At 51.4% G+C, this 19,204-nt stretch overlaps 2 protein-coding genes across 6 annotated transcripts in view; both read right to left on the bottom strand.

Moving 5' to 3' along the window:
• The window catches only part of LOC128118275 (uncharacterized), a 78,252-nt gene extending 65,379 nt beyond the window's left edge, over positions 1–12,873 (bottom strand). The window contains exon 1 of one of the 4 annotated variants that reach the window (XM_052750804.1): positions 12,759–12,873. Coding sequence is in view for 2 of the 4 variants with exons in the window: in XM_052750805.1 (XP_052606765.1) it covers positions 3,948–3,966 (19 nt within the window). In the remaining 2 variants the exon portion in view is untranslated. Of the gene's footprint in view, positions 1–3,947; positions 5,999–12,758 lie in introns of those variants that run through there. The other 3 variants (XM_052750806.1, XM_052750805.1, XM_052750803.1) reach the window with 3 other exon arrangements.
• Prr18 (proline rich 18) lies at positions 10,584–15,298 on the bottom strand. 2 transcript variants are annotated; one of them, XM_052750809.1, is made up of 2 exons: positions 14,701–15,298; positions 10,584–13,789 (listed from the first exon to the last, which is right to left on the bottom strand). In XM_052750809.1, the coding sequence occupies exon 2, from the start codon at positions 13,780–13,782 to the stop codon at positions 12,847–12,849; it is 936 nt and encodes a 311-aa protein (XP_052606769.1). In that variant the 5' UTR covers positions 13,783–13,789; positions 14,701–15,298; the 3' UTR covers positions 10,584–12,846. The 2 variants fall into 2 exon arrangements, with proteins under 2 accessions (XP_052606769.1, XP_052606768.1); XM_052750808.1 differs by lacking the exon at positions 14,701–15,298 and adding an exon at positions 13,908–14,664.
• Between the last annotated feature and the right edge of the window lie 3,906 nt (positions 15,299–19,204).

Below are 19,204 nucleotides of genomic sequence, written 5' to 3'. Positions count from 1 at the left end.
TAATTCGCTATATAGCCAAGGATGACTTAAACCCCCGACTCTCCTGCCTCACTTTCCCAGTGCTGGCAGGACATGTGTGGGACATCACACAGTCTCTGCTGTCCTGGGGATCAAACCAAGGGCTTTGTGCCTGCTAAGGAAGCTACTCTGATAACTGGGCTACAACCCTGGTCCCTGACTTTTCTTTAATTGAATCTTCATTAAATTAAAGGGGAAGAGCAATCTGCCATGAGCAGCTCAATTTAATTCTGCAAAAGATGCCTCTCCCACCACGTATCCGACGACCAACATCTCACTAAAGCCAGGGCTGTACTGTAAATGCCCTCACCTCCAGGCCTGCCATCCTCAGGCCCTACCATCAGGCCAGAGGTCCTTTCTTGGTCCACACAGCTGGTGTCCAGGTGCCCTGAGAGCAGGCGTGAGCCCCAGCTCCTTCCCCCTCTCCCTCCCCCACCGTCCTCCACCGTCTCTCCACCCGGGCACCAGCTGTGCCCACCCAACCAGGCTGGGATCTTTCAGGTCCCACAGTCAGGTCCAGGCAGACTCACCACCGGCTCCAGGCCACTCTGTTGCCACAACAAGGCAGCCCTGGCAATGAGTGCAGGAGACTTGGTGTGTTCTGCCCGCCCAGAGTTCAGCCTCTGGCCCTGTGGCACGGGCTGTCTGGCTCTGGGGAGACTTGGGTTCTCTCAGCTATGGCTCTCTTGCTCTCTTCGATCTTTTCTCCTAGTGCCCGCGGGTGTTGGGATTGGACTCTGGCTCTCCATAGCACGACAGTAGGCCAACCCCAGACCCACTGTAGAAAGCGGCTGCGTGTTGCCTGCCACTGACATCCCTTTCACACCTAGTTAGGCGTGGAAATACAAGCCATGCTGTTTCTATTCTTCGATTTGGAAACATGAAGCAACCACCTTTGAGCTCAGCTCTCCGCCAAGCAGAGGTGTCACAGCCGTGTTCCTGCGCCCTACCGTCCCAGGTCTTCCACGTGCTGTGCTTGTGATGACCCCAGGTCCCTCAGCCTTTGAGGAGCCTCTTCTCACTCCAGCATTTACAGCCAAGCACGGACAGGATGGCCCTTAGTGGTCCCCCAGGCACTCGAGTTGGCTCGTGCCATTAAGAACACTCCTGGGGCTGGGCGGTGGTGGCACACGGGAGGCAGAGGCAGGAGAATCTCTGTGAGTTCAAGGCCAGCCTGGTCTACAGAGTGAGGGTAGCGAGGTGGGGGGGGGACCAAAACACCCCTGGGGCTGGAGAGCTTGCTGCTCTTGTAGAGACGGCTCACAACTGTCCGGAACTCGAGTTCCAATGCCTCCTTCTGGCATCCCAGGCACCATGGTGCACATCCATGGGCACATAAAATAAATAAATATTAATAAAAGTGCACACTCACACTCAGCAGCTACCTGGTGAGGGTCCAGGGTCATCTCAGGCTACTCTGCTGGGCAGGCCCATGCTGGGCTGGTGTTTACCACTGAGCCACACCCTGGCCCTCCGGCTCTGCCTCCTAACAGAGTGCACACCCAGCAAGGGCGAGTGACCCCATGCATTCCTGCTTTGCCTCTGGCAGGCAGGGTCCTGCAGGACTCTGATTTGCCTCCTCTTACCTCTCCCAGACCCTCTTCCAGACTGACCTGTGTGACTCGGGCCCTCTGATCCCTTGTCCTCTGCCTGGCCAGCCTCCCCTGGTGTTTGATCGGACACCCATGTAAACGTCTGTGCTTGGTCACCTTCCCAGTGACTCAGTACTTGGAGTTCCTCATCCTGCCCCGCCCCACTCTGGCTCTGAAGGAACTTGATCGGCTTTTTCCCCCCTCACTGCTCAGGTCATCTGATCCTTTGCCATTTTCACATTGTTTACTAATTGTAGCCTCCCACCCCAGGAACATAAGCCCTAAGGGTCTCCTGGGGCAGGGAGGCATCTAGCGCTCCAGCAAGTGCCTCCCCTATGACTGGCTGGCCATCACTGGGTAAGAAGACAGCGCACGCACCCCACGGCCCCTTCTATTCTCTTCTGCCGCCACCCCGGTTCCTCCCCATCTCTCCCCTCTGCCCTCAAAACCACCGGTCACTCACCACAGAGCACACAAGCTGCCGCACACCCCTGAGAATCTCTGTGGGCGCCGTCAGACCGCGTTTGGAGAAGGCTGCTGTGCGGGCTAGCTCTGTGTCAACTTGGCACTAGCTGTAGTCATCTGAGAGGAGGGAACCCGTGTCTCCTCGTAAGGTCAGGCTGTGAGTAGACAAGCCTGTTGGGCATTGTCTTAATTGATGATTGAAGGAGGGAAGGCCCAGCCCATTCTGGGTGGTGCCATCCCTGGGCTGGTGGTCCTGGATTCTAGAAGAAGCAGACTGTGTGGACTGGAGAGATGGCTCAGAGGTTAAGGGCACTGGCTGCTCTTCCAGAGGTCCTGAGTTCAATTCCCAGCAACCACATGGTGGCTCACAATCATCTGTAGTGGGATCTGACGCCCTCTTCTGGCACAAAGTCATACTTGCAGGTAGATCGCTCATGCATAAAGTAAATAAATAAATCTTAAGAAAAAAAAAAAGCAGGCTGAGCAAGCCATGAGGAGCAAGCCAGTAAGCAGCACCCCTCCATGGCCTCTGCATCAGCTCCTGCCTCCATGTTCCTGCCCTGCTTGAGTTCCTGTCCTGACTTCTTTCAATGATGAACAGTGGTGTGGAAGTGTAAGGCAAACAAACCCTTTCCTCCCCGAGTTGCTGTGGTCGTGGTGTTTCTTCACAGCAATAGTCACCCTGACTGACACAGCTGGTGCAGGAGATGGGAGAGACACTTAGGTAATCTCCCCAGTAACCTCCCTGTTCAGAAAACCCAGGGCAGGGTATTCTGTTTTCTTGGTTTTGTCATAGTTTGTTATTCATATGTGTCTATGTGTGAGTGCACAGAGACCAGAAGAAGGCATCAGATGCCCTGGAGCAGGAGGTACAGGCAGTTTTGAGTGACTCCAGGGTGCTAGAAACCGAACCCAGGTGCATTGGAAGAGCAGCGGGCACGCTGACTCAACTCTCCAGCCTTGGTGGTTTGTTTTGTTTTTCAAGACAGGGTTTCACTGTGTAGCCATGGCTGTCTCTGTAGACCAGGCTGGCCTCAAACTCACAGAGATCCGACTGTCCCTGCCCCCTCCCTCTGCTCTCCTCTACCCCACCCCACCCCACCCCCATGCCTCCCCAGTGCTGGGATTAAAGGCGTGCACCATCACTACCAGGCTCTCCAGCCTATTTTTGTTTTTGAGGCAAGGTCTTGTGTGTCCCAGGAGAGCCTCAACCTCTGCATGTAACGAAGGATGACTCCAGCCCTGCCACACAGTGCCAAGCCTCGGCTGCTCTTCACGACCCCTTTATGCCTTCAAAACCGGTAGCACCTGGGCGGTTCCTATACTACCAAGTTCAGATGCCAGCTCAAGGCACGACGTTGGCTGTGTCCAGAACACAGCTTCTGTGTGCTGACTCTCAGGAAACACTTCCCAGAAGATTTCTCCTCAAAGATGCTGGTCACAATTTCTCAGCTCCAGCTGACCAGCATCGAGTATCCCAGCAAAGCAAAGGTTTCACTTTAGTAATCTGTTCTCTTGTTAATCATGGCTGAGTCTTCAGCCATAACTAACCGGAACACAGATTCTTCGCACAAAAAGCCCAGGAGAGTCTTTGCTTCCCTCTGACACTTCACCAGCCAGGCCCCCACCGTCTGCACTGCTCTCAACGTTCTCATCTTCCCAGCTCCTACAGAACAGACCACTGAGCTCTCAACACTCAAGGGTTTTGCTGGTCCAAAATTCCAAATTCCTTCCACAATCCTCCCCAAAATAACACGGTCAGACCTGTCAGCAATACCCCACTATCCTGGTACCAACTTGTCTCAGTTAGGGTCACCGTTGCTGTGATAAATCACCACGACCAAAAAGCAAGTAGGGGAGGGAAGGGCTTACTTGGCTTACACTTCCACATCGCTGTTCGTCATTAACGGGAGTCAGGGCAGGAACTCAAACAGGGCAGGAACCTGGAGGCAGGAGCTGATGCAGAGGCCACAGAGGGGTGTTCCTTCCACCACGGGCTGGTCCCTCCCTTATCAATCACCAATTATGAAAATGATCTCAGGGAGGCATTTTCTCAACGGAGGCTCCCTCCTCTCTGATGACTCCAGCTTGTGTCAAGTTGACGTGAAACTGGTTGGTGTACCTGCTTTCAATCCATTGTCTTACAGTTCAAACCTTCATCTTTGCTCAGGTCCTCATCTGCTTTTCCAGATCTCTACATACAACGAAGTGTGATGGGCAGGGTGTCATCTGCTTCCCCTGGGCACCTGGGCGTGCATTCTCCCCAAGCTGGTGTGAGAGCCCACCCCCTCCTCCATCATCAATTATAATGTGCTGGATGCTGTTTTCTCAAATTCCGACAAGGATTCCCATCATCTGTGGGGCAGAAGCATGATGCAGCTAGGAGGCTGCTGATGCCTCAGCCTAGACACATCCCTAAAAGGTCTGACAGGAATGCTATCTGCAGGGAAGACATGCCCTGGGAGCCTTTAGTTCAGGAAATCTGAGAACGTTGTGGTGGGTACCGTCATCCTCAGAGCCCACCTTCCTGTGGCAGCCAGCATTTGTACATGTGAACTTGGGTGAGGAGATCACATCTAAGGGTCTCTTCAGATGACCCTTCTGCCATTGCTGCTTCTCCACAGACCCCAGGCTGACACAGGAGCAGGCGGGCGTGGTGAAAAAGCTCTTTGTCTGAAGTCCGCTGCTCCTTCAGCGCCTCGTGTGTGTTTTGTCCCCGAGTGGGATGGCACCGTGAGAGGATTCAGACAGGGACAATTGTCTCAGAACTCTTTAGCTTGATTGTCCCCGAGCTGCACATGTTGTGGTCAAGTGAGGCCCACAGTCTGGGGTGGTGCCAGAGAATTAGACAGCGTGAGGACTGAGGATGGCAAGGATCGTCCTATTGTGCGCCAGCCCGGCCTGGCCTCCACACTCGGGAGCCAGCGAGGGGACAGCTATGCGGCTGACTGACTGACTGAGGCACTGAGCAATGAGCCAGGTGGCTGGGCTCAGGCGCTGCCTTACAGTGTGCAACCCACCTGGAGATATTGTCTCCTCCATGGTGGCCTGGGGTCCCCCTGAATTGCTTGTTGTTTTATCAGATGGCTGGTTTCACCCAAGTGTATCTTTTAGCAGGTCCCTAGAGTAAGAGGCCCATGCCTTCACGATCACAGCTAAGTGGTCCCATCGCTGCCCTCTACTGTGACACAGGTAAGGAATTAGTCATCTTCTGTAGTCTCTGAACAACCATCTGAGTTCGAGAGGGACCGGCTCTCTGCTATACAGTGACAGAGTGACAAGGACCTGGGGGGAGTTTGTTGAGGGTGCATTAGTGGGAATACATCAATGTCCCCTTGGGCATGAGCTTCACAGAAGGGACAGGATGGTTGCAGAAGGAGGCCGTGACTGGATAGCCACCCCACCCGCAGCAGTCCCCTTAACTATGAGTCGGGATGAGGAATTGCATGCGATTGAGGGCAAAGGCAAGAACTGGGAAATCAAGCCTTGTCCCTTGGCTGTGTTCTAAGGAGCTTGTGGCAACCTGTCCCTTGGTATTGGGTCCTGGGGTGGGGAGATTCAGTAAGGCCCAAATCTAACTCCACATAGATTCCAACATGGGGTGGGAGAAGGCAGACAGGGGATGCCCAGGGATGCCACACACGCTTCTCTGCTGAGCACTGTGCCTGCCACATCAGGATGGGAGGCAGGTCAGTGACTACCGGGGAGTGCTTGCATTCACTGATGTCAATAAAGTGAAGCCCCTCTTGACTCCACCAAAGCTGGTTATTTAAAAAGAATAAAAGAAAAAGAAGCCAGTCTCAGTCATGTGATGTCAGATGTTCTGAATGGTTGACCACTTAGCAGCCACAGACAGGATGGTTTTCAAAAATGACACAAAAGGAGAAAATTATTGGTTAGAGTTCATTCGGACACCATCACTGGTAGCCGACTGGGAGGTCCAGTGCCAGGGCATGCACAAACCCAAACACACACACACACACACACACACACACACACACACACACACACACACTGTATAAAAATAATTGTAAAAAAAAATCACAGTAGAGGCCAGCAAAATGAATCACAAACAGAAATCAGCAAAGCCCAAAGTTGGTTACTTTAAAAATAATTAGTTGTATCTGGGAAGTGGTGGAGCTTGCCTTTAATCCCAGTACCTGGGAGGCAGAAGCAAATGGATCTCTTTGAGTTCGAGGCCAGCCTGGTCTACAAAATGAGTTCCAAGACAGCCAGGGCTGTCACATAGAAAAACCCTGTCTCAAAAAAGCAAAAACAAAGACAAAAATTAGTTGTATTGAGCAAATTCCCACAAGATTGGTAGAGAAAATTTAAAACATGATGAATTTGAAGATGAGGAATGAGAGAAGGGCTTTACCCATGGACCCTGTGGGTTTTAGGGGATTGTCAGACAGGGTCCTGGACTGTCTCACTCTGTAGCCCAGGCTGGCCTGAACTCATGGAAACCTGGCTGCCTCAGCCTCCTGAGCTTTGGGATTAAGGGTGTGAATCTCTACCACTGGCAAAGCATTGTCTTCTGAGCTCCCGGATCTTGGTACTCTGCTTGGCTGACACTGAGCAAGGGCTCTTCTAAGGAATTGATTAGTCCAACTTCCCGTGGCTGTGGTCAATCTCTCAACAGCCTTGTCTCACAGGCCAAGTCCTTGAGGTCTGTCGGGAATAGGATCCAGCAGAAATGACATTCTTTTCCAAATGAATCGCCGGATGATTCTGTCCTGCTGGAGGTTGTTTTGATGAAAGTCATTGTGAATATTTGTCTTGTTCATGAAGTCTGAGACTATTGTGTCACTGGTTGGAGTGGGCTACACACAGGAGTCTCACTTCCAGAGAGGCTTAACTGAGGGAAAACCCTTCCTGGATGTGGACGGCACCATCCTGTGGGCAGAGAGCTGGGCTGGGATAAAGAAGAGGGGGGTTGAGCATTAGCTCCCACCTCTGCTTGCTTCCCGATTGGTGGGATGTGACAGCCACTCACATTCATGCTGTCGTGTCCACAGGGATTGAACCCTGAACTGTGATCTGAAATCCTTTCTTCTTCCTTACAATGCTCTTTTCAGAACAGAGTGGGGAAGTTAATTAAGACAGAAAGCTGGTGCTGGAGGAGTAAGAGTGTTGCCGAGATACACGTGACCGTGTGGTTCATAGACTTTTGGACCCGAATGTGGGGAAAATGGGGAGAAGATTGGAGCCAAGGGCTAGAGAAGTCCTGGAAAGCTGTAATCAGAACTTAATGAATCCTTTGGGTGAGAGTTCCCAAGATCAGGGCACTGAGAGAAATGTAGTCCATGAGGCTCCGGACGGGATCAGGGACACTATTTGCAAATGGACTAGAGGACATTTACATTGTATTCTGGCAGAGAATCTGGTTGTATCTTTCCCTTAACCTGAACAAAATGAGTGAGGCTGAATTTAAAAATGGAGACGAGGTGGTGGGTGGGGGAGTGGGGGAGTGGCACACGCCTTTAATCCCAGCATTGGGAGGCAGAGGCAGGAGGATCTCTGAGTTCAAGGCCAGCCTAGTCTACAAAGTGAGCTCCAGGACAGCCAGGGCTACCTGTAGAAACCTTGGCTGGGGGTTAGGGGAGAGAGTGGGTAATTCTAGGACAGTATAACATTCCGACTGTGGGTGGCTATTGTTCACTGCTCTTAGTGAGATCCACAGTAAGAGACAGCAAAAGATTTGATAAAATGTGCTGTTTGGAAAATAAAAAGAATGTAGGTGAGCTGAAAGATGCAGACAAGAAGGGCACAGACAAAACAGCTGCTAAAGAGAAACTGAACGAGCTGGAGAGATGGCTTAGTGGTTAAGAGCACTGGCTGCTCTTCCAGAGGACCCGGGTTCAATTCCCAGCACCCACATGATGGCTCATAACTGTCTGTAACTCCAGTTCTAGGAAATCCAACACCCTCTTCTGGCCTCCACAGGCATCAGGTACACAAACAGTGCCCAGAAGTATGTGCCGGCAAAACACATAAAAATAAATATTAAATAAAACATCAATATTAAAACGAGAGAAATAGAGGCTCTGCAGTGGGACAGCAGGGAAAGTGAGGGTGAGACCTCACTCCGAAGGCTCCTCTGCGAGGCTCCAGCAGTGTAAGAATATGCGCTTATTTAAAGGGAGACTGAGCTGATGTCATTGCTGGAAGATCTTCCCGACTCAAAACCGTCTCTCCGATGTGCATAGAGGTCACTACAGCTGTGCCAGAAAGATACCAGGTAGTATATTCAGCTGGCAACAGACCCTGGCAGCAGCAGCTTCTTGGTGGCCTTTTTGCCACATGGAAAACGCAAGAGTTACGGGACCATAGAGGCTTGCACCCAGGTTCCAGAAAGCTACCAAGGCTTGGCGAGGTGCAGAAGGATTGGAGTCTCTAAAGGGAGGCCCAGAGAAGCCACTGAGTGAAACAGAGAGGTGGGAGTTTAAATCACGGTGGAGACCCTGGGATGGAGGAGATACCCAAACTGTGGTCTATCTGCCATGGAAAGCTGCACACAGCGTGGAGACAGCCCAAGAGAGAGGCCAAGTGTGCTGCAGGCGGAAAGAACTGGAGGAAAGACTACCTGAGATAGCTGAGCCCAGATCCCAGGCATGGGGCTGCACCACCCAGTGTCTGCCCATCTGGATTTTGGTCTGGCTTTGGCCCAATCATTCTTTGCCGTGCTCCCATCCCTCCCATTTGTAATAACAATATTTATTCTATGCCATTGTATATCAGAAGCATGTAATTTTTACTGTCTTTTTTTTGTTGTTTACTGATTTTTATAGAAGCTCAAAATTAAGACTTTATCTTGAGTCACAGAAGAGACTTTCGACTTGTGAGCAATGTAGGGACTGGCAGATGCTACGGAGATTTTAGGACTGTATGTATTTTACTAGATGGAATGAGCCTTTATGGGACAGGGGTGGAATGTTTCCATTTAGAAGTAGTGTGTCTGGGCGTCAGGTTGGAAGGGGTGGGGTTGTGATGGTTTATTTTGTCAACCTAGAGTCACCTAGGAGACACATCTCTGGGCAGGTCTGCAAAGGCGGTTCCAGAGAGGCTTAGCTGAGAAGGGAAGGTCTGTCTGGAATATAGGCAGCGCTATCCTACAGCTTGATACTTTAAGTGAAATAAAATGTAATAATAAATAAATAAAAGGGAGAAATCAGGCCGAGCATCTGTGTTTACCTTTTTGCTGCTTCCCAAGGGCAGATGCAATGTGACCGGCTGCTCTGCCCTCTTGACTGACACATGCCTTCCCCTCCATGATGGACCTCATCCCCACAGACTGTGAGCTAAAATGAACCCGTTCTTCTTTAAGCCCCCTTTGTCAGATAATTGTCATAGCAAGGGGCAAAGTAACCAGCAGATGGATTTCTCACAGCCACAATGGCCCGTGCACTGAGGTCAATGCAGCACGCTGTACGGAGGTGAATGCAGTGGGCTGCTTGCTTTGAAGGAGGCCTGACTTTGCCACTTTCTTGGAATGACATACTACAAAGTTCTCATACTAAAAAGCAAAGGGTCCGAATGGCAGGCTTAACATGCTTGGACCCCATAGATCAACCACCCTAAGCTGAACTGGACCATTTCAGAGGAAACCACAACACTAAAGGTCCTGATGACATTTTGGCATTGATTGTTAGTTTACAAATTAAGGGAAACGGTAACAATACCTATTGGAAAGTGCCAGGTACTGTCTAAGTGTCACACAAGGTATGGAGATGAAGTCACACAGAGTCCAACTCTGGAACTCACAGGCACATACCACAGGCATGGCACACTCTCTCATTTCACATACAAGGTTACCTACCCTCTAGGATAAACGTCTACCTTTCTCTCTCTCTCTCTCTCTCTCTCTCTCTCTCTCTCTCTCTCTCTCTCTCTCTCTTTCACACACACACACACACACACACACACACACACACACACACACACACACATATATATATGACAGAAGGAGGGAATGGTTCTTAAGTTTACTTTCACTATTCTTTTATACATGGACTCAAGAATTTATGACAAATCACACTTACTACGCAATCTGGTAGCAACCCTGGCTGTTACTCAAATGGACCATTTACTTCTGGCTGGGATGGCCTACAAGTTAGGAAGTGTGTTAGAAGTCAGAAGCAAAGGTTTTACTGAATGTGTACAGGAGGTGTCTGTCCAGATTTCACAGTCTTCCTGAAATATATGTCCACTCAATGCAGACTTCTTGTCCTGTGGGATGGCTTTAGGAGTGTATCTGGGGTAAAGCTCTCATGGGCATTTGCAATCTCTCACAGGTTTTGTCATTGTTCCATAGAATTCGTAGAAAGCATTTGGTCTTAGATTCTTAAAAATCCAAGCCATTTCTGGTGGTGACCTCGTATGACCTCAGAAGTCCCTGGGCCTAAGGAGGCCAGGCAGTTTAGAGGCCATCTTAGAGGACTTACCAGTGTTCAAAGGTTTCTTTCTGGACAGTTATCAGTCCTACTCTATAAGAAGCAGCACACACCATCGAATCCCTCTTTTATTTAAACATTAAGAAATTGTATCACAGTGACTAGAAAATGTCCTCAGAACATCAGCAATGATGAAGAGACCTCACAAGCGCAGACCTTCCTTTGCTTACAGACAGCCATCGGCCATCCAACACAAACATGCTCCCATCTCTAAAGTGGAGAACCAGCGTACAAGCCCCTGTGAATAACCAACCAGGAAAAATGTGCTTAGCTTTGAACTGAGGCCAGTTAGAAGGGGAACTGGGAGAGAGCTGCCTGGAGAAGACAGGGAGGAAAGAAAATCAAAGCAGACACACAGACAGGGACGGACAGAGCAGTTCGGAGACCCAGAAGATGGACAGAGCGAGGAAGATCTCTCTCGAGGTCCCTCCTTTAGGACTCACCAGGAATTCTCCCTGTGGTGTGACGGCAGCTGAGGCAGGGAGCTGAGTGTCTTAAGGACTGGTGTTTGCACTGGGTGTGGGTGAGATGAAGCTGTGCTGTGCCCTCTCCACCTGGTCTGCCTAGAGAAAGAGCCCTTCTGTTCCCGCCAGAGAGAAAGGCTCCCATCTACCTTCACCAGGGTTGCTAATTTTGCCCCTTTGGCATTAACCATTTAAAACCAATGAAGATCTACTTCCCAGCTGTCAAACTAGGATCAGGAAAGAGGAATCAATGAGTGACTTATTTCGTAACTCATCTGGTGGCTGGTGTGGCTCCCTCTGAACTAAGGCTTCGTGTTTGACAAAGCTTGTGCCAAGAAGGAAAGAGAGAAGGAAAGAGAAACAGGGACAGAGACAGAGAGAACACAGGTCTCTACAAGGAAAATATGTAGTTGGTTCTTAAAAGTGTAAGGCTTCGATTTAAAATACAATTAAGAATTGACACACTAAAGTTTAACAAGATAAACATTAAACCAGTTATTGACTTGCATAAGGTAAGTGAAAAACAAAACACTGAGGTACTGCATTACTCTTCTATAGCCAACCTTATCTGCTTAGAACAAATACTTCCTTCTCATCCTTGGGGTTAAATCCACTCAGGCACGGAAGAAATACAAAAGAATCATCCCCTAGTTAGTGGGAAGGGCATGGCTGCTAAGAGACAGGAGTTTTACCCTTCATTCCAATAATAAATAAAATTTAAAAAGTCACTATTTACAGCTTACAGAGTCCCTGTGTCCCCGATCTTCACAGTGATGAAAGACACCTGCCCTCACCCACAGGTACTTCCTGCTTTCCTCTCTAAGGGCTCCAGGAGGCGGACTTGCCCTGCCTCGCTTTCACACAGGCCCCTCCCCGTTCCCCCATGCTCCTTCGGGAGACGTTGCTGTGCCCTCAAATAAAGGCTGCATTCTTAGCAAATGCCAACCACAAGTCCTGTTCCCTCCTTGGTCCAGCTCTTGAAAATAATTCTGTGGTCCTGGGAACACCTGTGTGTGGCTGGGGAGGGGGCGGGGGTGGGTGGGGGGACTACAGTGAGATTGGTGTATGGGCGCGAATGCTCATCTATGTGAGAGTGGCATGTGTGGGTGATTGTGTATGTATGCATGCCCCCATGACTGGACACTCATGGGTATGAGTGTGCGTGCCTGTGCAATGACAGGGGAGTGTTTTGGTGTGCATGTGTGTGAAAGTGCAGGGATGTGGGACGGCTGAGTACACAGCTGGAAGGCAGAGCACAAGTCCACCAAGTTCACCCTGTGGCAACAGAGCTCCGTTACCCCGGAAGCTCGCTCACTCACAGGGCTGCCGAGTTACAACTTAAGTTAACCAGAGCTTTTAGGCTTTCCAACACCCAACATCTTTCTGATTCGGAAGGAGACGAATCATAAATGTAGCACCATGTCCCAGCTCTACAACAGGAGACCACCCACCCTCGGTGGCCACAGGCTTGCAGAGTCCCCAAGGAGGTGGGCTGCCGCCTGGGGCAAAGGGCCACTGGGACCGCTCCTTAGGGTGGGAGGTCAGAAGGCATTTCACAGGTCCTTCCTCCCCACGAGGGAGCAGGAAGAGCAGAGGACAGCCACCGGAATCAGGCACGTCTGCTGTGTCCCGCGATGACCTACGTGGTGGCTCGCGGTGCACGGTGCACAGGTGGGCGGCGGGCATTAGAGGAGGCTGTGGGTCACCCATGACTAAGTGCACCTGTGCCAAGTTCCAGGCTGTGGTCCTGTCTCTTGCTGGCCTACCTTGTTCGCAAGAGCCCAGATGGGGCAAGGAGCGCAGGAGGCGGTGGCGGGCCTCTTGCCAGGTCGGGTCACACCAGGCCCACCTAGCTCACAGCGTGCTCAGGTGAGGCAGCGAGTCCAGATGCCCTGTGCGGCCCCTCGCAGCGGCGGCCGACTCCACCCCGCGCAGCCACTCGGTGCACTTGCGCACCAGGCCCTCGTCCACCACCTCCACCTCCTCCTCGTACTCCTCATCGTCGTACTTGTGTTTCTCATTGAGCAGCGACACCTTGAGCACCGGGCGCAGGCTGGAGGGGCGGTGGCTGGGCATCGTGGCCTGCAGACCTCCCGGCATCAGCGAGGCGCCGGGTGGGCGGCTGCTGACAGCCACAGCCAGAGGCGCGTCGGGGACACTGGTGGGGCCGCCCCTCCGCAGGGTCGCGGTCCTGGTCCGGGGACAGGGGACCAGTGGGCGCCGAGGGTCAGGCGAGGGTGTGGGGAAGGGCCTGCGGGGCCGTGCCAGCAGCTGCTTCTCCAGGTGGCGCCTCTGGATCACCAGGATGGCTTCAGGAGTGAGGCTCAAGGAGAAGCGCGTGGTGTCGTCTGGCCCCGACCCCGCCCCCGCTGGAGTCCCCGCGGCGGTGGTTCCCCCTGGGCTGTGGCTGCAGGCGACCCGCCGGGGCGCGGAGCACGTGGTAGAGGCTCCCCCACGGCCCGGAGAGGACTGGGGCAGAACGCGTGCGGAGGTCGGCGGCTGCGGGGTGCCGGGACCCAGGCCGGGACCGCGGCGGCCTGGCGGCCTCTTCAGGGTGGCGGAGGGCCAGGAGCTGGAGAGCAGCATCTCGGGCGGCCGCTTCTTCTTCTCCCCGGCGGCGGCGGCGGCGGCGGCAGGCGGCGAGGGCGCGGGCGGCACGCAGGGCCTCCGGGATAGCTGGCGCGCGGCGGGGCCCCCCGGGGTTCGGGAGGGCGGCGGCGGCGGCGGCGGCGGCGGCGGCGGTGGCGGCATAGGCTGGAATGACATGACGCCGCCGAGCAAGCGGATCATCAGTGTCCTGGAAAGGAGAGGGGCGGGTCTCAGTCACCGCGCGCGCGGAGCCGCCCCACAGGCCCAGCGACCCCCCTGCGTCTCCCCATCTGTTGCAGATCGCCCCGCGCTCCCGGCGCACCCACCTGCGAGCAGCCACGGCATCTCCCGCTCCTTCCTAGCCCCGGCCTAAAGCCCGGTGGCTTCGAGAGAAGGCTCCTCCCGCCCCTTCCTCGCTTCGGCAACCCCGGGAGCTCCCTCTAACAGGGTGCTCCGGGCTGGGCCCTGTGGGCACCGCCAAGCAGCGGCCCAACTGCGGGCGGATCTGGATGTCGCCCGGTTCGCACCTCCGAGACGCGCCGCCGGGCTGGGCCGGGCGGCAGGAGGAGGAGGAGGAGCGCGCGCTAGCAAGAGCTTGCCAAGTCCCGGGCTGCGCGGGGCTGCTGTGGCCGCCGACTGCTGAACACTGGAGACAAAGTGCCCGGGAGCTGCAGGGGCGGGAGCCGGCCCCCAGTGACCCAAGCCTCCCCTCTCCCCAGTTCTCCCGTGGTCCGCGAAGCGAAGGCTTAGTCCACCAGAAGCCAGGAGCTAGGTCTCAAGGGAGCTGGTGGCACCAAGTCACTGCTGGAGCCCTGCATGTTAGACAGAAAAGCCTTTCAGATGACACTCGGGAGAGAAATTTCGGGCCAGTCCAGAGAGCACCCGGAGCCGGGCGGGGCGTTTCAGTGCTACCTAGGTTTCACTGACATCGCTGATGCCACTCCTTAAAGAGTTGTTTGCACATTAAAACCGGTTGTTATCTATGACCGGGCAAGGCAGTTTGTTATACAATAGCAACATAGGAAATATTAGACATTGTTCTGTTTTAATGAGCGACTGCAGGCAAGGCGATGTGTTACCACCACCGTAACAGGATTCAAAATGAGAGCCAATCTTTACCTCAACTCATTTTCTGGTTGTAAATACCTGGAAACATATCCACAATGCTGAAGAGTCCATTAAGTCGGCAATCCAACAGTTAGTGCAATGTACCCCAAAGTCAAGGGCTTTTACAGGGCAGCCCCAACACCTGTTTCACTTACAAGTGAGCATCAAACGTTTCAAAAAACTACTCCCCATCACATTAAATAGCTCTGGCCCAGGGTGAGTCAGCCACACATGGGAAAGTGGGTAAGCCTGTGTGCTCTGTGCCAACACTCACCCCACCCCCTCCTCTTCTGTTTGTTCTGCACAGCAGCAACTGGACACTCAGTGCCCAGGGTAGCCAAGGAAACTTGGGTGGCGGAAGCATTTCTCATTAGAGTGGTAGAGAAGTTGGCATGGGCCCCACAACCCCTATAGGCATCTCCACCACACCACATTCCCTCTGTGCAAAAGCACCTAGCTTCCAGAGAGCTCTCCTCCTCACAGGAGCCTCCTGCCCTTGCCCCTGCCAGGGCACCAAAGGCAGTAACCTCTGCCTCTGAACTCAGCTGAACACGGGGCAGCTTAGCTCCCCAGACACTGAAAGCATGCTTCTGTTGTTTTACTCCAGGTTCTAGTTTTTAGGTAGTTGTGGGTACAGGTTTGTAAGCAGTGACCACAGATTGAAAGCTGGGGGTGGGGGTGGGGGGGTCAGCAGCTGTTTCTGTAGGGACAGCTGAGGAGGTCAACTTTAGAGGAAAACCAACAAACAGCTGGATGCCCAGATGCTCTGTATGCCAGTGAAAACGTGCAGTGTCTGGAATCCACTGCTTCCTGCGGGTGGGCTCACATCGCTCCCTAAGGCTTCAGGGTGTTCAGAAGTAATGGTGTTTGGGCTGAAGGTCAGAGGCGGAGGCGGCAGGGCAGTCTCATAATTTTAAGAGCTGACATAAACTGATGTAAGTCTGTGCCCAGCACTCCTTGTCCATTCTCCTGGGAAAGTGGGGCTTCCGGAAGCTCCAAAATGCAGTGAGAAAGGACAGGACTCAGTACCAGGTGAGAGGCCAAAGTCAGACAGAGCTATTACAGTAGAAAAAGAAGAGTCTGTTGGCTGAGGAACAACCATAAGTGAACCCAGCTAGTAGACATTGTCATGTAAAAGCCCAGAGAAGCAGGTGAGCAGTTACCAGGGTGACAGCTAAGGAGACCCAGACCAGGGACTGGGATGTTCCATGTCACCTCAGCAGCTTGCTCTGGCCTGGTAGCCCGCAACCTGGGAAGCTACAAGCATTCCTGTCCTCTGAGAGTCCCGCAGGAATGGAAGCAGGAAGCCAGCTCAAGTATGGTCTCAGGGAAGCAGTTATACTCCTGTACCTTGAGTGGGCTGCCCTATCAGGGGAGCTTGTTCACTTCTGACAGGATTCTTCCGAATCTTCTGCCACGGAGAAGAGCATCTACACATCAGCAGCACTTGTCCACCTCCCTCGGCCTCTTCTCAGACGTCAGGAAGAGTAGGACACCTGGCCTGAGGAGCTCTGGAGGCATGGGGACCATCTACCGCTGACTGTTAGGGAATCCGTTACACATTCCATTTGGTGGGAGTGGATAGCAGTGACAGTTGGAGCAAGGGAGATCAAACGTGACTTTCCAATAGGAGATGCAGAGGCTGACGTGATGGCTGAGCTGATAAAGACACTTGCTGCCAAGTTTGATGACCTGGGCTCAATCCCTGGAACCCACTGACTCCTGTAAGTTGTTCTCTGAGCACTACACATGTACGATGGCGGGGCACAGGCAAACACTTACAAAAGTAAATAAATGCTAAAACAACTTAAAGTAGTTTTTTAAAAAAACGGATGGCGGATGCATGATGCATTGATTAGTCAACAAATACACTCTTTACGTAATTTTATACACATTCAAATTTACCTGGAATTTCATATAATGTGAAGAGGGAGGGAGACGCCCAACCTTGTCACATCACACACACACACACACACACACACACACACACACACACACACACACACCACAAAACAAAGGAACAAGGGCGGACAAGGCTCTCCTCACGTGGCGGTCTGAATGAGTCCCCAGCTAATGGCTGTTTGGGGGAGGATTTGGGGGTATGGTCTTGTTGGAGGATGTCACTAGGTGGGGACTTTGAGATTTCAAAAGCCTCACAGCATTTCTGATTCAGTGCTCTCTGCCCCGTGCTGTGGTTTGAGATGTGAACTCAGCTGTTCCTGCTGCATGTTCTGGCTCTGCCATCATAAACGCCAACTTTCTGGAACCTCCTGGAACCATAGGCTTTCGCTTATAAAATGCTTCAGTCATGGCGTTTTATCGCAGCAACAGCCAAGTAACCCGTACACTCTCTGAACTTACTATCCCGAATAAGCCAGATGATAAAAAAAAAAAAAAAAAAAGCTCAAGTCAGCAAGCCCAAATACACGTATTTGGCATTGCCCAGAGTTTTTGTCATTTCATCTTAACATAAAATTAACATGCTAATCACCATACATTATATGTGTGTATGAAATTGAAGACAGCGATGTTCTAAAATAGAAAGTGGTGATGGTGTCATGGGCCTATGAGGATGCTGGACTAAAGTCTATCAAATTGAGCAAACAGGCCAATTGTATACTATGTGAATTATTTGTCAATAAAGATTTTATAAAACGCAAAAAAAATGAAAACAGTGGTTATCCCAGACATAAACAATAACCTCCACATTGGGAGTCTCGCTTTAACTATGGTTATTATTCATCATCATAAAAAACAACCTGGAAGCTTGTAACACCAAGGCCAAGCAGCTTTTTCCTTATAACCTCAATGTGTTCAGAAACATTCAAGGTTACATCATACAATACCTTCGTTATGTGGATAAGGAAACAGAGGTCCCAAGAGTTAAAGTGACTTGACTAAGGCCCGAATTGGTATATGTGTCCTATCCCTATGTCTTTGATGCTCTGGTACTTGAGGCCTTGATACTGGAAAGACTGCCCTGTATAGTACTAGTTAAGTCCTAGAGAAAGCAAAGCCCCCACATGCAGACTTTGGTATAGAAAGTCCAAACCACCATCTGTTTGTTTGGGCCCAGACTAGTCTCGAACTGAACTTGAGATCATCCTGCTTCTCAAATGTTGGGATTACAAGGATGTGCCGGCACACCAGTTCAACTCTGTGTTTCATCAGGCCCTCACACTCCACACCAATACTCCTGTAAGGCACCTCAGCACCAGGTTGTAGCTTCTAAGGACCCCTGTTCCAGCTCACAGCCTTCAAAATGGATTCAGAGGATACGATCTTAAACTTTTGTAGTATACCTAAGCTATCTGTCCGTTCCTTCCTGAAATAACCACAACACAGACTCTGGACCATATTCCACTTTCTTCCTTCTGTTTCCTGACCAGTTAGGTAGCCCCTATATGCTGTGGCTTGAATTTCTAGTAATCTGTGAATGTAAACTTGCTTCATGAAAACAGTTCCATGTCTGCTCTGACTACGTGTGTTCAGGTAAATTTCCAACAATATCCTAGTTGTTAGTAGTAAGAGATACAGGACTAGTACCTGACATTCAGACAGGAAATCCTTTCTTCTTTTACTGTGCTCCTACAACACCAACCACCTCCTGCAGTTCAGGGTTGTGTCTCTGAAGTGGACCAAGTGAGATCATAAAGATAACTGCTGCTGGAATAAAAGTTAAACACAGTACAAATGCATAGTGACATACTGTGTTAATTACTATTCCCAGAAGCATCTAAAGGAATATTCATAGTATTTGTTGGGGTTGTGCTTATGCTCACATGTGGAAGGAGGTTAACATGAAATTGAGCTGGAGCTAGAGAAAGGAACCAAACTTTGCTCACCTGGGTTTTGTGCTTACCTTATGGGCATCTGTGGAAGTTTGGCCTAAGCAGGGTAACATTAGAAATGCTTAGCCTGGTGGTCAATGATTATAAACTCAGCACTGGTATTGAGGTAGGAAGGTGGTATTGGGGGTATTGAGGCAGGAAGAATATGATCAAGAAGCCAGCCTGGGTCAGAGTGGATGTGAGAAGTCACTCTGCTTGTCTATGTGCATGTGGGAATGAGGAGAGCCAATGATCCACCTGCACACCTTGGTGTATCTGGAGTGAATCGACCTTGAAGAAAGCTTTTATACTCCATGTCTGAGGAAATTAAGACACGGTTATCTACTTCCTATCCAGACCAGCTAAGCTGTTCTAAATGGTCTGACATCATACACATTGGGCTCTAAGGGCTGTCTTTGTGAGAATGCTGTATTCCTGGGGTGAATTCACTGCTGTAGGGAGCTGTGGGTAAAGTGATGCAGAGATGGCAAAGAGAATACCCACCTCTCACTGCTCTAAAGAAGTTAGAGCAAGCTCATAAAAGGTCCAGGATTTTGAACATCCCAGAAACCAGTTAAGATAGTGAAGAGGACTTTCCTTGACTAGAATGAGACAGGGCAGAAAGAGGCATTGACTCATCGTGAGCTCTCCTGAGAGCAGGATTCCTCAGCTCCCTTTGAAGGCTT

Source organism: Peromyscus californicus, unplaced genomic scaffold, assembly GCF_007827085.1.
Source record: "Peromyscus californicus insignis strain IS unplaced genomic scaffold, ASM782708v3 Scaffold_22__1_contigs__length_63687245, whole genome shotgun sequence".
NCBI lineage: Eukaryota > Metazoa > Chordata > Mammalia > Rodentia > Cricetidae > Peromyscus > Peromyscus californicus.
Note: the sequence above shows the minus strand (reverse complement) of the source record. Positions and strands in the feature narration are given on the sequence as shown.